Source organism: Nerophis lumbriciformis, linkage group LG21 (assembly GCF_033978685.3).
Source record: "Nerophis lumbriciformis linkage group LG21, RoL_Nlum_v2.1, whole genome shotgun sequence".
Taxonomy (NCBI): domain Eukaryota; kingdom Metazoa; phylum Chordata; class Actinopteri; order Syngnathiformes; family Syngnathidae; genus Nerophis; species Nerophis lumbriciformis.
The window spans coordinates 14,977,976-14,997,839 of record NC_084568.2 but is presented as its reverse complement, the minus strand read 5'-3'; the positions used below and the strand labels follow the sequence as shown (position 1 = coordinate 14,997,839).

Here is a 19,864-nt window from a genome sequence, read left to right as displayed (position 1 = left end):
GAGGTTTTTTGGGTTGGTGCACTAATTGTAAGTGTATTTTGTGTTTTTTATGTTGATTTAATAAATTAAAAAAAAAAAAAAAAAAAAATTTTTTTATTCTTGTGCGGCCCGGTACCAATCGATCCACAGACCGGTACCGGGCCGCATGGTTGGGGACCACTGACCTAGAGCACAGCTGTAACTTTCTGGCACTAAACCTGCAGAAAATAGATCTTCTCTGGTTTCTATGTTAACATTTTCACACTTGGTACTATTTTGTTACACTTTATTAAACATTTCTTACATATTCCTTATTTTTGCACCTTCATTTTAAGAGGTTATTTTTAAGTGTTCAATGTGATTTTACAGCTTTGTTTACATTGTTTGAGTGTTTTCCATACTTGTGTTGACATTTCCTTCCCTTCCTGTCTTGATAGCTAAGGGGATTATAATCAGAGGAAGGTTATATTTGAAGTAAAAATGTTTACATTTAATATATTTTTCTCCTGGTCCTTATTTTCCATTAGTCATAAAAAATATCAACAATTATCGATATCGACCGATATAAATACCTATATCTTGATACACTTTTTAGCTGTATTGCCCAGCCCTAGTTTGAACTCCTCTTGACATTTCAAATGATATTTTTTAAGCGACAAACTGAGTATAGAACACAAAAAGGTTGAGTTGTGTTGGCAACGATTTCAGTCCAGTTCAAACAAACAAATATTCACAATAACACATTTTTCTTACTTGATCATTTTGTTTTTTCCCATTTGTATCCTAAATACCCTGATTAAACCATTACAATTTCCACACCGTAACAACACCGATCAACCAATCAGAAGTTCACAACATATTTCTGTTAAATCAAAAACGACAATCATGCTTTCCACAAACAACAATAATAATTAAGGACGACATTTATGACACAAATAAAGAATGGCTTTAAAAATTACACAACTGCTGCTTTGTAGATTATTGCCGTGTGCGTCTTTTTGTTGAGTTTTCTTTAAGAAAATGAATACTAAGCTCCCATACGTAGTACAGAGTAATGCTTGGTGATATGATGCACACGCATGCATTCATACATAGAACACATTAGTCATTGCAACACTGCGTGTGTGTGTGTTGAGGAAACACACGGATTAAAAAACAAAGTAAGAATTTGTAAAAAGTGTACTGGTGAAGGATACAGAAGCTGAGACAAGTGTCAGAATGCAAAAAGCACAGACAATGCGGTCGATTTAAAAAACAAACGCACATCTGACGTTTCCTGAGAGTTAAAGAAAATAATAGATTGATTAGTCTGGATGCTAAATGCCTGAGAGATAAAAAAAAATAATAGAATAAAAGGCCATAGTGTGTGTGTGTGTGAATTTACACACTTCCTGTGTGTGTGGCCAAAAACATTGGCTGGAGCAAAGGTGAACAAGTGAATAATTTTCATGAATTACATTAAATCCCGGACTATAAGCCGCTACTTTTTCATGTGCTTTGAAGCCTGCAGTTTATAAAACAGTGTGGCTAATTTCTTCGCTGACAGCCATATTGCAAATAATTTAAAAAAACAACCACGCAAATATGTTTTATTGTTTAGATTATGGCGCCATCTTTTGGACGAGTTTGCTCACTGCAGGTGCTGCAGTGCCCCTGTTTAGAGCTTTCAACCGGAAGTATAAGTGCTGTTCTATCTTCTAGCCATCCATAGCGTTCCTACTCGTATGGATTCTTCAATTATCACTCCAAGCAACGTTTGTAAGTTTTACAATATAACTAAAACAATTCTTACTTACTAAACCGTCCCATGTGTGATGTCTGTAGGAGTGTTACCATGCATATTTATACGTGCTATCGTAATGTAATCAAATTAACGTCGTTAGCATGAGCTAATATGCTAACACATTTACCAGTGTCCGTGTTAGTATTATTCACTTAAAATGGCCTTCTTTTTGTATGTTTCAGTTTTGTAAATTCGCCAAGACGTCACCGTGGAGTTATTAAATCTGTTTAGCTGATTGGAGAGCTAGCTTACGCATCTAGTGGGTCCATGGTCGTTTTACTGCCGTGTTACACACACCGTTTGGAAACAATTAAGGTATGTAAATTACATTTACAAAATATCTCTGTGTAGATACCTTATTAGCAGTGTATATATCTGCGGCTTACAGTCCGGTGCGGCTAATATATGGAAAAATATTTTTCCGTTCTAAAATTTAGTGGGTGTGGTTTACATACCGGCGCGCTCTATTGTCCGGAAAATACAGTAAAATGATTTATCTAATGGTAATTAAATAATGATGAATGTAATGAGCAGCCTCGTCTCTTTCTTGACCTGCAGTTAAGATACGGTAAAATGGCTCCGTGTTGCAGCAGTGCAATGGCAGCCATGCAAAGCAAAGCGAAAGAAAAGAAAGAGAGGTGGACGAGTAAAAGAGGACAAGAAGTGAGCCGAGGACTAAAAAGAGGGAAGACCTGTTGTCACTCGTTAAACGGAGGGTACATGGAAATCTCAAAGTCGTCGCTGCCGAAGTTGTTGGGCTGCTCCAGCATTGACAACACGTCCTGAAAACACATTCAGACATGTTAGTACACAATTGTTTTAAGACACCATTATCATCATTTAGTTCTTAATGAGGCTTTTCTGAAAAATATATATTTTACCTTACGAGCTGCATCACAAACAAACACTACAGCAGAGCTAAGATAGGAATGAGGTTTCTTCGCTAACAACCGTTTTTGGATCTTTTTTTCATTAAATGTGTTTTCCATTGATTACACACAATTTAACAATCAAGGAAACCGCATGAAAATCGGTTTGAAAATGAGCATGTTATGATTTATTTTCTTTACACATGCTTTGTATTAAATTTGACCGTTGCCCTGACTAAGATGGCCACCACATAGACACGTCATGGCTTTGGGAGCCATTCAAAAAAACTGGCTTGTTATTATAGCTATTTTCATCAAGGAAACAATCACAAATATCAGCTATAAGATAAGATGTGGCTCAGAATACTTATCCCCATGATTTGAAAGTGACAACATTCTTTTGAAGTTTCCCTATGTAGCATGATAGCATTTTAGCAACAGGAATAAAAATACACAACTAATAAGAAGAATAAATGTACTTATGGATATAAGAAGTAAAAACACAAATGGAATAAAAATGAGGACATAATAAAAATGTGTATACACGATTGTACGCTTGAACTACCTTGCATGTCAGAAAAATAAACCAGAAAGGTTAATAAAAATTACATTAAAAAAAAAAAAAAAAAAAATGGTATACTTATGTATATACATATATATTGATTTTTATGTAAAAAAAAAAAGGTGGCGACTTGTCCAGAGTGTACCCCGCCTTCCGGGGATTGGCTCCAGCACCCCCCGCGACCCCGAGACGGACAAGCGGTAGAAAAATGGATGCATGGACAAAAAAAAAGTCTATCCAATTTGACTAATTTTCTATTCAGGTCGCCAATCGGGTGGGTAATTGCTGACGTTGTACCTACATGTGCATAAAAAAACAGCTGACAGCTGCAAATCAGTTCTCAGCGTTCACTTCATAGAGTCGTTCTAAAGATTGGATTTGTTCGCGAATGTCACACGATCTCTAGTCCCGAGTCAGAGATACCAGAGTCCAGGTTAGTTGCAAATCTTTGATGATATTGTCAAAGACAATATCAAAGTCATGAAAACTGCAACTCGAGTCCACACCAGTGTTCATTTCTACTGAGAAAGTCAACTGTCCTTCCGGAACCTCCCATGAAGAACGACAGAAAGACTATTGGCAGTTTCATAATAACAATAATAGAAAAGTGTGATTCCTTTCAAACGTAACAAAGTCTGTCTGCTCCTCTTACGGATGATAATAACCACGATGGAGTGCATTAAACGACAACTATGCTAAGCTAATTGACGCACGCTCTTGCAACCGTGCTGCCTTGCTACTGTGCTATCATGCATGGCAGCCGCTGTGTCTCCTTGTATGGTCTTTTATCGCACAACGCTATATTGAGCATTTTACTTGAAGGGTTTCGATCAGGTAGGAGCAGATAAAATATTTTTACCGGCTCATCAAATTCCTAGCTTGTATTACATCAATGTTTCCCATACATTCATTTATTAATTTACAGTAACTCTTGAAAAAAAATTAGGTTTAGCGTGTTCACCCTTGCTTAACAACAAAATATAAATGATATAATTCCAACTCCAAACAGTAGATGGAATTGTAATGCAGCTTTCTAAGACACATCATACACATACCACAGCTGGCTTGTTGTAATGTAATGTAATGTAATATAATATAATGTAATACACGGTAAATATAAAAAATCCAAAGCATCAAAAATAAAAATCAAAAGTAAAAATTATGTATCAGTGATATACATAACTAATTACTTTTTTGCCACTTGTGCCAGATTTTTTGAAACATGTTGAAGGCATCGAATTCCAAATTAGCTAATATTTGTTAAAAATAACAAAGTTTACCAGTTTCAACATTAAGTATCTTATCTTTGCAGTGTATTCAATTGAGTATAGGTTGAACAGGATTTTCAAATCGTTGTATTCTGTTTTTATTTACGATTTACACAACGTGACAACTTCACTGATTTTGGATATTGGCCGATACCAATATTGAATTGAAACGATATCAGCAGGAATCATTCATACATGTATTATTTTGTAGTGTGGAATATTAGAAAAGGTTTTATCAATTGAAATGAGTCAAACAGGGAACAATGGTAGGTATGAAAAATATTAACCTATATATTATTAACCGTCTGGAATGGAGTTATGCTGTCTTTAAGTTTAAATGGAGTTGTAAAAGTTTTTTTGGTGACACATTGTGGCCAAATTAATTCAGTAAATTGAATGATGCGGACACATTTGTTACTGGATACTTTCTAATACGGTCCTACCTTGGAGACTTTGCGTAAGTAATATACAACTATAATTATTTGATACTTGCTCATATTGACAAATGTGCTGTTTTACACTGCAATATTGTTCAACGATTATTAGGTATGCCTAGCTTGTGTGCTAACTTTTGTGCAGCTGCGAGCGCCTACAATGTTTACCTTTTGTAAATGATCAACCTTGTGGGCTTATTAGGGGACATTTAGATGTTAACTGGCTGTCCAGCTTTGCAAAAGTAAACACGCCGCAGGTCTGCTTGTACCCGACATGATGTCACACAGTTTACATGCACGCTGATGTCATCCATTTTTCGGACCTGTATCCGATATCAATATCGTACCATGACACCGCTACCAATCATGAAAATTACACAATGACATCAAGCAGCCAAGAAACATTGCTGCACTCACGGTGAACATGTCTTGCTGGTTGGCCTGTGCATGAGGGTGTTCTGTGTTGCTCTGTGAGTGCTGCTGGCCCTGCCACTGCGGCCACACTGCCTCTGTTGCCCGAGAGGGGAATTGCGACTGAGAACCATCTGGAAGAGAAACCGAGTGGTGTGAGGTTTTCCCGGGAGATGGAGCCAATTGTGAAGAAAGCCTACCAAAACCGTTGGCGCTGATGGTGGCACGTGTGTTTATTGGTGGGTAATTTGTGCTGCTGCTCTGGCTCGGAGCTGCCCCTGTGGGCATCTGTCCAAAGGAACTGGTAGAGCTGCCTCCAAATCCAACCATGGACGCAAATGGTGGAGACATGGTCTTTGCTGCTTGGGGAGCCATTTGCTGCTGATTAAAAACACTAAATATTACTGCTGACACCAAAGAAAGTACATCAGGATATGCTTCAAGTAGTCAGTGTCTATAGCAGTTTAGATCCCGTACCTGATTGTTGAACTGGGTTCCAGCACCTGTCCCTGGACCAGGCCATCTACCACCCGGTCCTCCATGGAGGGGGCTGCCAGTGTTGGAAGGGGTGACAGGCTGCGGGGCTCCATTCTGTCGGGACATCTGGGCCAACATCTGCCCTGCTGAGTGGGCTGGCTGTGGCATCTGTGGGGCCATACTGACCGGCCTACATGACATCATAGCGTCAATCAACATTCTACTCAACTTCTAGTGTATAATTTAAAAATAACACTTGGAGGGAAAGCAGGTAACAAGAAACTGTGTTTAAAGGGGAACTGCACTTTTTTGAAATTTTGCCTTTCATTCACATTTCTTAAGTAAGACAAGAACACACGTGTTTTTCTTTTTTCAATGCATTCCAATTTGTAAAATACGGCAAGTACGAGGTGGCTATCAATGCAACTAATGGGGGTCTACTATTGCTCCCATAAAGTCCTCTAAACAATACTCCATTTACATATTGGGACTTGTACATTAACCAAGTATTAGCGATATTGTTATTATAAGAGCTAACTCTGAGGAACTACTTTTAGTGAAGCCGTAATCACAGAGAGGTAACTAGATTATGCAGCTATTGACATACTGAGCTGCAGCTGCATCGCCTCTAAATTAGTGAAACTAAATTCTAGATGATAAATCATGCCTCTCACCTGCATAGTAAGTTAGTCAACATTGACATTCAACTTACAGCCAGAGATAGCGAAAAAGACACGAAAAGCCGCTCGTTTCATTTTTTTTTTAACATGCATGAGGTTTATGATTAATTATTCATCTAAATTGTAAAATATAAAAATCCCATCAGTCGACATCCCAGTGAGAGCAGACATTGTACAGTGAGTGATTATTTATTATGTTCATAGTTTGTATTTCTTGTTTAGCACTTAGCAATACTGCTACTTGCTGGATCTGCTTATCCCTCAGCTTCTAAAACTTGTACAGTAGCTCATCCTCCTCATATTCAGACTCAAAATTAAAAGGTTCTGGATTATAAGTAGTTGTTGTCTCTGATGAAGTCTGCCAAGAGTAGTAGTGTTGTTGTTGTTGAAGGAAATAGCAAACTGTGTCTGTGAAATTAATACGCCGCCATATGCATAAAATGAGCAAAATACGTAAATACTACCGGTACATGTGATTATGAATGTTTTATAAGGGCAATAGAGCAAATTTCATTTGCTCCATTTTTAGCTGACTTTTCCTAGCATTTATTTACGATATAGAATGCATAAAACAAAGAAAAACATATGTGTTCTTGGCTTACATAAGGATTGTGAATGATAGGCAAAATTCCAAAAAAGTGCAGTTCCCCTTTGAGGCCTTAATTTTCGAAAAAAACTATTTAATGACTTTTAATGCTTTTTAATGACCTGTGGAAAGCCTGTATTTGCTGCAATTGAGGATTATTGACTTTGAGAAGTGTCTCTACAAGCTGTATGGAGATACAGTTAGCCGCCAGCCAACTCTGGCAATTATTTTGGTAGGGAGACTGAGCATCAAAATAGGAATCAATGTTTATAAATTTGGATGATCCCCGGAGGATTGGAATGTAAGACCTTGTTCAACATCCATTTGCGATGCCCAACCCTACTCCTACACCGCCATATGTCAGCCAGGGTCCACTGTGTAGTAAATAAAGTAACTGCAGGGTATGGTGCCCAAGTTACATTCTATGACTTTAAATTCTATATCATTCAACACAGACAGACGTCCTACCTGTACGCGTCGTTTGGGCGACCAGCAGGGAAGTTGTTGACCACCGGGTAGATTTGGGTAGAGGGTGTTGGGGTGGAGGGCATGCCCTTTGTCTGACTGGGGCTTTGGAAAAGGGAGGGGTAAAGATCCGGTTTGTCAAGACTCTTGCTGTGGTCGGGCCCAGCCGCTGTCACTGGCTGCACAGGCATCTGAGGGAGACAAGAATAAAGTGACTTTACAGAATATATCCACTGAAGTTCAATATGATCACAAAGAAAGGAAGTCATATGTATAAATCATGGCTGTGCAAGGTTTTGCCACTCAGGGTTGCACACTGAAAAATCAAAGCATGCAGGGGCCATTTTGAAATAGTTCATTTTCAAAACCAAATGTTGAGGGTTTTTTTTTTATTACTTTTAGGGCTCCCCTCAAGTTCGGTCTCGGGGACCCAGAAGGGTCTCAGTCATGAAAATGCTAAACATAAGTCATACATTTTGTATTCAATGCTTCAGGTCTATGTGTCCAAGTAAAGTTCTTTTTTTCTTAATGTTTTATGCCCTTTTTTGTCAAAAGCCTGTTTTTTATTGCAAACAATTTTCCCTCAAAAAATATTCAAAGTGGAATATTTGGTGTGAAGTAATTGTTAAATAATTCATAACAACATTAATTATAATTCCTTATTATTTTTGAAGCAATGACAGTTTTCAAAAAAATAAAAAAATCCACTAAAATTCTAGGGGATCTAAAAGGGCGCTACTCAAAATTATTAAAAAAGGTCAAAAAAACAAAAAAAAGGTTGCCTACATCAACTTCAGATCTGTTGATTATACATTTTTATTATTTTTTTAATGTTTGTTTTTGTCAAAGAAAACAACAAAAAATATGCAATATTTTTCCCCAAAAATATTTTAAAGTGGAATTTTTGATGTAAAATAGTTGGAGCCTTGAATTCATTCAAACATCCATTGAGATCAAATGTATTTTTTCTGAGCAATGAGGTTTTTTGTTTTTTTTTCAAATCGGATTTTTAGAATGTACTGCAGCTGTTAAAAAATTACTTTGGACATTCCTGATATTAACAATCCCTGCATTCATTTGGTCTTACTTACTGACTATTCTTTACATAACAACAAAAAGGAAGTGGGGAAAAATGAAAAGTGGCCGTTCTCAAAGGGGAACTGCACTCTTTTTGCTTATCGTTCACAATCATTATGACAGAAAGGAAACACACGTCTTTTTTAGGATTCTAAAGATGAAAAAAGGCTTACAAGATGGGGCTAATGGGAGTCCCCGATGTGGCCTTCAAAGTGCTCTAAACCCACCATCAACATTGTATATACGGTACACACTGTAAGTATATATATAATGTACTGTAGTAAGAGGCACATTCATAACAATATGTAATATGTACAATATTTACCGTATTTTGGTCATTTTAAGCATTACCATAGATTATTTCCTGGGCGCACTTCATTTCAGTGCCCATAGCAACTTCCGTCAACAAATGTGTTTTTCTACTTCCGATTACTATTTTTGGACAAAAGAGGATTCATAACCTTATCTTTTTGAACCTGAATATACAAAGGATGAACTGCTGGTGATCAAAGCTGAGCGAGCACGAAGAAAGGGTGAACCGCCAGAGCAGATGGAAGCAGAGAGTTAGGACCATCGTCACTTGATGGGAGGTAAATGTGGAGCTTGCCAAGCTATGCCGACAAAGATGCGATGCTTCTGCTGCACTGGAAGGGCTTTTTGCATCTGGCGAGAATGACACTGCTCAAAGAAACTGCATCACAATAAAAGACAAAACTGTGTTTGCTCTAACAAACCTTTCAATGATAGAAACTTTTTTACAACTACCCAAAAACAGGGCAGCTTGACCAAACGGACAAATATCCTTCGAGTAAGTCACTATATTATTGATTATGATACACGCAGCACGTCATGCTTGTTACAACTATGCACTGTTGAGCTAGCTGTGTACAAACAAAACATGAAATGTGGGCTAATACTTTACAAGTACTGTAATATTATTGTTCATGTTTTTCAGTCAGTACAGATTGGTGTCCTATCGCATTGTGCTGTGCATTACAAACTCAAAAGCCATTCAGCTGCTGACGTACAAGCTAGCTTACGGCTAATGCCGTAGCAAGGCGATGTCTTACTACGCTAGAAAAACAGTTCCTCAATGTTCGCTCTTACAGTAACAATGTCGCTACGCTTGCTTATTATACAGGTTTCGGAACGTAAATTACATTTTTGTGGCGGTTTTTGGGTGCAGTGATTTATCTGCAGACTGGATTGTTACCATCAGCCACCTAGAACAAGCCAATTATTACAAATCAGAATGCAAAACAACCCAAAAACATATGTGTTCTTGTCTCTCAGGATTGTGAACGGTAGGCAAAATTTTAAAAAAGTGCAACAAGTTCCCCTTTAACTTTACCTGGGAGATAGTAATGGGTCCTGCCTCGTACATGCCGTCTCTTGCTACGCCCCCTTCCACCTCAGCCTGCTGCTGTTGCTGCAACTGCCTGTCAAATGAAAAAAAGGAGGATCAATTCCACGCCCCACTTGGTGAGTGACAAATACACGAGAGAACCCGCCACCAGACGCCATAGCAACACAAAAAAAAGAGGAGGGGAAGGTGGAATTATTTTTAAAGGACATGTACCGCTCCCATGCTATGACACCTGAAACACATGGAATTAGAGGCTAACAGACATGCACTATTCCGAACACCAGCAACACTGGAAGAAAGAAGCCGTGAGACATGTCTGTGGTGAGCCCTGAAGAAGATGCGACTACTATTTTCCTTTGCTAGGGACGGAGGAGAGTGACGTCCAACCTGCTCTCACCTGGTAGCTACATGCCCTGGGCTAAGCACCACAGGGGAGGCCTTTAAGCTGCTCTGACCCAGAGAGGAGGGCAACAACCCGCTCGGGGAGGAGATGGGAGTAAGGGGGTCCTGACCTGCGTTTCTACTGCCCCCGGAGGTGGGATGAAGGGGGAGACAGGGATCAGTGTGAGGTTGATGATACACAGTAGTGACTGGGGTTAAGCAGAGGCATTCAGAATTCTCATAAAGTACACAGCAATGATTATTAGTAAGGGTCTTCATTATCTTTAATAATAATTCTTAATCAAACAAAGTACAGATTTTACAGTAAAAGACTGGCAACCCAGGCGGCAAAATTTTATGGTAAAAAAAAAGTGGTTCCGTTTTTTAGGGCTGTGAATCTTTGGGCACCAGACGATTCGATTCAATTCTTGGGGGTAATGATTCAGTTCAGAATTGATTCATAACAATTCTCGATTCAGTTCTATGAATAACTACATTCCTCCATAAAATGGATGAACTGCTTTGCTAAATTTCTTTATATTAATTTACTTAAAAGAAAACTGGTTTTGTTTAATAAAATTCTACCCAAACATGTAATATAGTCAAATACAAATAAGGCAACAAGAGAAGTATCCAACACTTATTTTCTAAAGTAAATCTGTACAGCAGATATGATCATCCACATAAACAATATGATTTGCCTCAGTGGCTGGACAGGACAGAATGAAAAAAAAAAAAAAAAAAAAAATAATTAAAATATTATTTTTTTAAATTAATTCTTTTTTTAATGGCTTAAGAATCGTTACAAATAAGAACCGCGATTAATTTTTCCTTTTACAGTAATGCATTGTAAAAAAGACCATAGAATTTACGGTTGACAAAAAAAAAAATTGGCAGCTAAGATAGCAGAATTTTATTCTACTAAAAAAAAAGAAAGTGGTATTGTTTTTAATTTAACAGTTATGCACTGTAAAAACGACTGTAGATTTTTTGGTAAAAACAAAACAAAAAACACTAGTAGCCAAAATTTAAAGACAAAAAAAATATTTATAATTAATTAGATTTATAATTTTTTTTAAATTTCTGAATAGGTTAAGTACAAAAGTGTACTAATTTCCCACGTGCACGCATTAATAGTAAGAGACAAAAACGCATCATGTCATGTATGAACTTGATAAACAAATAGTGCAACACGGCTTTTGGTTAAAGGGAGTCAGAGCTCGTGACAGTGCTAAGGAGAAGCTAGAGCTTGAAAACACTCCAATTTCATGAAACACTTAGCCTTCCCGATGAAATATGTGACGGACAAACTCAAGTGGATAAGACGATGTGTCATTGTTTAGTTTTGAGACGTGGGGGGCTCTAAACAAGGAGCTAAAATATGCAACCATTAATGCCGCACTTCGGCCAATAAGGAACTTCACAAAAATGAAATAAATCGCACTGTTCAAATGGTTACTGTTACACATGTTTATGTTGTTGCATTTTCATAAGAAAAAAACCTTGTAAACCCGGGGGCGTTCAAATGGTTGAAAATCTTGTCCCTCTGCATAGTCGAAGAATGAAATTAATTATTCATTAATGACATGCGCGGTTGTAATTCCATTTTCATTGGTCATCTGTTTAAAGCTGGGCGATAAATCGATATCAATAAATATCGCGATAGACACGTAATACATATCTATAAAAAAAGTGTTCAATAAAATGTTCCTTTTTTTTTTCCTTCTGTGTCGGAAGAAACCGGAAGTTGCAAAGCAAGGTTGGTTGCATGAACAAAGGTACTCGCTCTCTGGTAATCGCGCAACGCAGGAAGTGATCACCAATCAGTGGGGGTGGCACACTAAGAGCCAATCAGGTAACAGTATTAACTATCTTTTTGGTTGCATCATCTCATTGTCTCGCGGTTGATTCTTTGCATGAAGTGAGAAGAGAAAGTACAAATGAAGAAAATGTGAATAAAAGAGGAGAAGTCACCTTGACAGTATTGCAGTTTTTTGGATTTTTTAAAAACAGACCGTAGTCAGATCAATGTGGTCTGTAAAAGCTGCAAGGCGCTCGTCCCCACCAAGAACGGTGATACCACACCAACTTAGCTTTAGAGCACAGCTGTAACTTCTTGGCACTAAACCTGCAGAAAATAGTTCTTCTCAGATTTCTCTAGGTTTACATTTTCACGGTTTGAGCTATTTCACTATTTACTTTTTTAAGCATTTATTTCATATTCCTTAATTTTAAGAGCTTATTGTTAAGTGTTCAATGTGATTTTACAATTTTGTTTACATTGAGTGTTTTCCATGCTTGTGTTGACATTTCCTTTCCTTTCTGCCTTGATAGCTGAGGGGATTATAATCAGAGGAAGGTTACATTTGAAATACAAATGTAATATATTTTTCTCCTGGTCCTTATTTTGCTAAGGTCATAAAAAACAACAATAATTATCAATATCGACCGATATAAAACACTTATATCGGGATATCGCCCAGCCCTACATTTAGAATACTTTTAGCTTTGGTAAAAAAAACAACCTAAAATGTATAAAATGTGTGACTTACTTGACGTTAACATTTGTGCAGATGATGTATTCAATCTCCTCTGAAAATGGGTTTTGGAAGGTGAAGGAGCTGGTTCTCATCCAAATCCAGTCATTCGATTTAGAGCGGAATCTGAACATCACTGACAGTACTTGACCCTTCAGCTTCATGACCTGAAATAATAGTATGAGCGACAATGGCAGTTAGATGACATCATAAACTACGGAATCTGCCAATTTTTTTTTCCAATACAGTATATACCAGAAATGTCATAATTCCATAAAAACTGAAGAAATACATATTGTTTATAAACTAGTGTAGCTATTATTACAGTAAAACACACAAGATTGTAACAAAAACATCCAAAAAACATGGTATGTTTTCTGCACGGAGGTATACAGTTAAGTCGGTTCTGTCTATGTCAACAACCTGTCTTCAGCCACCAACTCATCAAGTCCTAGTGCTTGTTCCCATTCAAAGAACACCTTTTTTTTGATAAACTTTACCCTTTTGTAAGGGCCTAACAGTGTTCCTCTTCACCGTTTTAGATTGTGGTCATTGTGTTCTGCTTAATACTAAAACATGCTCGCTTAAGAAGACATCGACACACATGCTTGACCACTTTTGTTGGTATCAAATTCAAGACCAAAAGTGGTCAATTCTATGCAAAGTGGTTCGGTTTACATTGATATGTTTTGTTGTATTGTTAACTTCCTCACTATTGCTAATCAGCATAAAACAGTGACGTATTTGCAGGTTTTACCATATTTACATAGGGACTTCCTGCTCAGTGCAAAGTAAGCTTCAAAATAAAAAACAAGGCAGCAATAACATGGAGGATAAAAATCAGGAGTGGACAATTTTGTTTTATGAGGAGCCCTTCAAACCAGCCACATGTGATCTTCTCAAGACAAACTGAGGCGACCTTGCCTGGTGCAAACATTCATGCAAGCTCCACTACATAGCTTTGGTCTTGGTTTTGCTCGCTTGAAGAAGATAAACACAAGGATCTCATCCTGTTTCTTATCTATCCACACAAAAACATATTATTCCCTCTAGGTTTAATGATGTTAGGGTGTACCAGATGCGGAGAGTGAGAGTAGACAAGAATGTGTGTATGCCCAACACATAAAGCAAGTTAACTTTCGGTTTTGATCCCCGCCAGGGCAGGGTAGCAAGATGGACAAAAACATACGTGGAGAGCGACCATTATCAGTGAATGCTACGGACTAGGGTGGTACGGTATACCGGTGCTAATAAAGTATCGTGGTACTAACCAATCGAAATTGGTACTATACCACCTTTGAAAAATACCAGTACTTTTCTTTCATCTGAATGCCGCTGTGCGGCAGTGACTACAGAGCTGAGGCCAGGGATAGAATTTAACCACGGCAACTGCGGATAGTGCCGCGATCGCCCTTGTCACTTGCCGTAATGCCCTAAAAAAATGACCAGCATTTACGAACATGTCGTGATCACCCTTGACTTTTTACTTGTTAATGGACTAGGGATGTAACGGTAAACGATATAATGATAAACTGCGGTAAAATTGTGGACGGTTAGTAATACTGTAAACTTTTTTATTAATTATCGAAAAAAAACGTAATTTATTAATGCATTCTAAGCGACATTGCTCACTTCCTGAAAACGCACCAGCGTCCGAAGATGCCGCATGCTCACCAGCGCTGTTTGCAATGGCGAAAAACAACACACGGACGTCGCTCTTGATATTTTGACCTGGTAGTAAACGGACAAAATCTGAAGTTTGGACGTATTTTGGATTGGTAAAGCATGCTGATGGTAAAATGATTGAGGAAGGTCAGCCCATCACCAGAAAATGCAGGAAAAAAGTCCCTACGAAGGGAGGCAACACTTGCCCTTGCATGATGGAAAGTGTTTAAAAAAATAACTTGTCATCGTTGGTCTGTCAAACGTTGCAAAATATGTCCTGGACCAAAAATCACTCCCCATTCTCTCCTGCTTGCAAGTGTTACCATATCTGAGTTATTGTGTAGAAATATTGGGAAACAACTACAAATGTACGCTTCATTCATTAACTGTGTTACAAAAAAGATCAATTAGACTGATACATAATGTTGGATATAGAGAACATACAAACCCTTTATTTATTGAGTCAAAAATATTGAATTTCAATGGTTTGGTGAAATTGCAAACAGCTAAAACTTTGTACAAAGCAAACTATAACCTGCTATCCAAGAATGTACAACAATACTTTTCAACTAAAGAGGAAAAACATAACCTTAGAGAAAAAACTAACTTAAAACATTTGTATGCTCATACAACACTAAAAACCGTTATCATATCAGTATGTGGCATTAAACTATGGAATGGATAAAGCAAAGATAAACAAACAATGTACTGATATGATCCAGTATAAGAGGTTGTTCAAATAGTGCTTACAAATTATAAAGAAGAATTATGAGAAATATCTTCAATCTTATTGAAAATGGAATATTCTTCATCTTAGTATGTTTATCATGACTGACTTAATTATCTATTACAAGAACTTCACTGATGTAATTGTGTTACAAAAAGAAGACAGCAAATGAACGTATGTATTTGTAAACACTCTGAAGTGGGACAGGGGTGGGATTAAATACGATTTGCTTCTTCCTACTCCTTTTTGGACATGATGTAAAGAGAAATGATAGGACATTGTGTGATGTATTATACTGTAAGTGTGTTCATGTTCGAAATAAACTAAAAAAAGAAAGAAAAGAAAAGAAAGAAACATTCTTATAGTTACACTTAAGTGTTACATAAAGTTCCTTATTATTGGGCGCTATCGATGAGAGTGAGTAGTGTGTCCACACAACATTTACTGCAGCAGAGCAAAACAGAATTCTGTTTGTGTGTTTTGTGCTGTTAATGACTGCTGCTACTTTACGTTACTTTTAAAACTTGGTGTTAAAAACAAATCCTAGCAGAAACTCTGCAACGTGTTTTGTCTTTACCAGTGTAACATTAGGGTTTGTGTGTCACTGTGTGTGTGTCAGTCAGATGATTATGTTAATAATTAGCATCTAATAAAAATAATAATATATTTATTTACAGAGTGGGCATGCAGCGGGCAAGTTGGATGCCACAGTTACATCATCTACCAACATCACATACAATACCTTATGCCTTCCAGAAGCAGCTGCTTATGCTCCGTCAAAAATGGCAAAATGACTGCAGTGCTGCCATAATTCATTGCCAAACTTTCAAATAGTTGAGAGGTGTTCTCTGATATGTAGACTAGATCTCTCATATATGAACACTATTGTTGTATACTAGGACAAACAGTGCAGTTACATCTTATGGCCATCTTTCAAATTTTTACATTTCTTTTTATTTATCTACCGTATTTTTCGGACTATAAGTCGCAGTTTTTTCATAGTTTGGCCGGGGGTGCGACTTATACTCAGGAGCGACTTATGTGTGAAATTATTAACGCATTACCATAAAATATCAATTAATATTATTTAGCTCATTCACGTAAGAGACTAGACGTATAAGATTTCATGGGATTTAGAGATTAGGAGTGACAGATTGTTTGGTAAATGTACAGCATGTTCTATATGTTATAGTTATAATAAAAATAGGGTATTTTTTATTTTTTTTCCCCATAAAGAAATACAATCATGTGTGCTTACGGACTGTATCCCTGCAGACTGTATTGATCTATATTGATATATAATGTATATATTGTGTTTTTTTTATGTTGATTTAATTAAAAAAAATAAAAAAATTAATAGGGGTGTAACGTTACGTGTATTTGTATTGAACCGTTTCGGTACGGGGGTTTTGGTTCGGTTCAGAGGTGTACCGAACGAGTTTTCACACGAACATATTAAGTAGCTGCCTCCGCTTCCTTCTGCCTCTGTCAGTTCTCTACACAGCACCCAGCATTGTCCCACCCACACAACCATCTGATTGGTTACAAACAGAGCGGTAACAGCCAATCAGCAGTGCGTATTCAGAGCGGTAACAGCCAATCAGCAGTGTGTATTCAGAGCGCATGTAGTCAGTGCTTAGCAGGTAAGCATCAGGCAGCGGACTCTCCACAAATTATAATAAATACCTCCCAGTCAACTACTAGTAACATCACTATGAGCCCGTTGACCTTCTAGAAATATAAAAGGCAGCTCAGCTCGCTCGCAGTCCTGGCTTGAGGTGAAGGCTAATTCGCTTTTAGCGTAACGTTAGCTCATTTTGCGGTCTGTGTGTGTATGTTACGGACAGCAAAGCCCTGTCTGTCTGTTATTTCACTTTACCTTTTTCTGTGTTGAAGCAGCAAAAAGGGACATTATGTTAAATGAAGAGTTTCTGTCTCTGATAGTTGATATAATAATGTAAGTGCATCATTAAGCTTACATGAACTCCATGGTGTTCAGGGATGAATAGACTCTCCTATTGCTATTGTACCATTTTTTCAGCTATAGTTACATTAATCATTAGTAATGCAGCAGCCTAGTTTTGAATGGCAGGGTCCCTGCTATCACATGTTGATAAAAATATAATATTTACATAATAAAAATCAACTACAGGCTTCCCAAATGCTGTAATAAATTAAGCATGATGAGTGGACTTGAAACGGTTTAATGTTGCACTTTCTATATGTAGAAGAAAAGTTTTGTCATTTTATTTAATCTGAGCAACAACTTGAGGCAGTTTAATGTTGATTAACGTGGGCAGAATTATTATAGTGTTCCCAATGTTAAAAGGATAAAGCCATTGTTTACAAATTTGGTAAATAAATAACCAAAAAATGTATATTTTGTTGTTTTCTTACTGTACCGAAAATGAACCGAACCGTGACCTCTAAACCGAGGTACGTACCGAACCGAAATTTTTGTGTACCGTTACACCCCTAGTTTATACACAACTTTACTAAAGTTTACTACAAGTTAGGTCATACACTATATGAATCAAATGTCAATTTATTGACATTTGATTATTTGTATATCATTTACTTGTATGTGTGTGTGTGTGTATATTAGAGATGCGCGGATAGGCAATTATTTCATCCGCAACCGCATCAGAAAGTCGTCAACCATCCGCCATCCACCCGTTTCTAACATTTAATCAGAACCGCACCCGCCCGCACCCGCCCGTTGTTATATATCTAATATAGACGATACAAGGCATTAGTGAGGTTATAAAGCTTTTGCCTGTTAAAGAAAGGAGACTGATCCAATGCAGCACAGACATTCGCGTGCCACGCTGTCACGGCCCAGACGCACACCAGTGCGCAATCATATGGGAGCCGCGCTGAGCGCACCTCCAAGCGCGTCTCGCTGCCGGCGACGGCCGGGTATGGGCCTGACGCTCCAGCGCCATCCATTTTCAGGGCTAGTTGATTCGGCAGGTGGGTTGTTACACACTCCTTAGCGGGTTCCAACTTCCATGGCCACCGTCCTGCTGTCTATATCAACCAGGGTGAGCCCCACCCCTTTCGTGAGCGCACTGCGCGCGGAGTGACCCCTGTTACGCGCCCCCGGCAACAGGGGTGGCGGGCAGGTAAGCTGCGCGGGCGGAGCGCGCGGAGTGACCCCTGTTACTGGCCCCCGGCAACAGGGGTGGCGGGCAGGTAAGCTGCGCGGGCGGGGGCGCGTAACAGGGGTCACTCCGCGCGCAGTGCGCTCACGAAAGGGGTGGGGCTCACCCTGGTTGATATAGACAGCAGGACGGTGGCCATGGAAGTTGGAACCCGCTAAGGAGTGTGTAACAACCCACCTGCCGAATCAACTAGCCCTGAAAATGGATGGCGCTGGAGCGTCAGGCCCATACCCGGCCGTCGCCGGCAGCGAGACGCGCTTGGAGGTGCGCTCGTAACAGGGGTCACTCCGCGCGAAGGCGGACGAGGCGGGGTGTCGGTGCGGTGGGCGCGGTGGTGACCCTGGACGTGCGTCGGGCCCTTCTCGCGGATCGCCTCAGCTACGGCTCCCGGTGGGGCCCTCTCGGGGGAAGGGGCCTCGGTCCCGGACCCCAGCGAGGCGTCCCTTCTCCGCTCCGTAAAAGTGTCCATCTCTTTTTTTTTTTTTCTTCTGTTGTGGCATATGCTGCAGGTGCCTGCTCGTTTTTCGTATGTGGGTAACAACATTTAACTATGTATATATATTTCCGAATTGGTTTAACTGCCACCCGCCTGAATCTATTTAAAATCTAATTTATTTTTTTTTCAACCGCCCGACCCGACCCGCGGATAAAATCTAATTTTTTTTAATTTCATCCGCCCGATCCGCGGATAATCCGCGGACTCCGCGGTTGTGCCCGCAAACCGCGCATCTCTAGTGTGTATATACATATATGCATGCATGCTTTGGAGCCTCTGCCTCGAAAGAAAATAATGTTTGCCTTGGTGCCCTAAAATATGAGCCCTCCTTTAAGGCAACACTAGTCTTGACCTTAAAAAAGTTAAAATTCCAGGCCTGCGAGGCGCATGATGTTGAGTGTGTCAAAACGCACACACAAAATGCATACAAACCAATACCATCGTGGTGGGGAAGAATGGCAAAAAACGACAATTGTACTGGTTAATAAATAATAATAATGGATTAGGATAAGTTGATTGGCAACACTAAATTGGCCCTAGGGTGTGAATGTGAGTGTGAATGTTGTCTGTCTATCTGTGTTGGCCCTGCGATGAGGTGGCGACTTGTCCAGGGTGTACACCGCCTTCTGCCCGATTGTAGCTGAGAGAGGCTCCAGCGCCCCCCGCGACCCCAAAGGGAATAAGCGGTAGAAAATGGATGGATGGATAGATTTATATAGCGCTTTTCTAGACACTCAAAGCACTTGTTACACCTGTCCTGCTGTTCTCTCTTTACTCGCCCACTCAATCACTGACGTTACTCAGCCAACACGTTGCCATTCTCGCAAACACACTCACAGCTGCCCTGGGGTAGACTGACGGAAGCGTGGCTGCCAGTTTGCGCCTCCGACCACCACCCATCATTCATTCACCAGTGTGAGCGGCACTGGGGGCAAGG

General features: G+C 39.1%; 1 protein-coding gene across 5 annotated transcripts in view; it reads right to left on the bottom strand.

The window, feature by feature from the left end:
* Nucleotides 1–2,306: 2,306 nt before the first annotated feature.
* arnt (aryl hydrocarbon receptor nuclear translocator) overlaps nt 2,307–19,864 on the bottom strand; it is a 47,243-nt gene continuing 29,685 nt past the window's right edge. Inside the window, exons 13-20 of one of the 5 annotated variants that reach the window (XM_061982884.2) lie at nt 12,891–13,042; nt 10,355–10,480; nt 9,943–10,030; nt 7,518–7,705; nt 5,784–5,973; nt 5,507–5,687; nt 5,313–5,440; nt 2,307–2,544 (exon numbers count right to left, since the gene is read on the bottom strand). In XM_061982884.2, the coding sequence (XP_061838868.1) occupies nt 2,461–2,544; nt 5,313–5,440; nt 5,507–5,687; nt 5,784–5,973; nt 7,518–7,705; nt 9,943–10,030; nt 10,355–10,480; nt 12,891–13,042 (1,137 nt within the window). In that variant the 3' untranslated portion in view covers nt 2,307–2,460. Of the gene's footprint in view, nt 2,545–5,312; nt 5,688–5,783; nt 5,974–7,517; nt 7,706–9,942; nt 10,031–10,354; nt 10,481–12,890; nt 13,043–19,864 lie in introns of all 5 variants that reach the window. The other 4 variants (XM_061982885.2, XM_061982883.2, XM_061982886.2 and 1 more) reach the window with 4 other exon arrangements.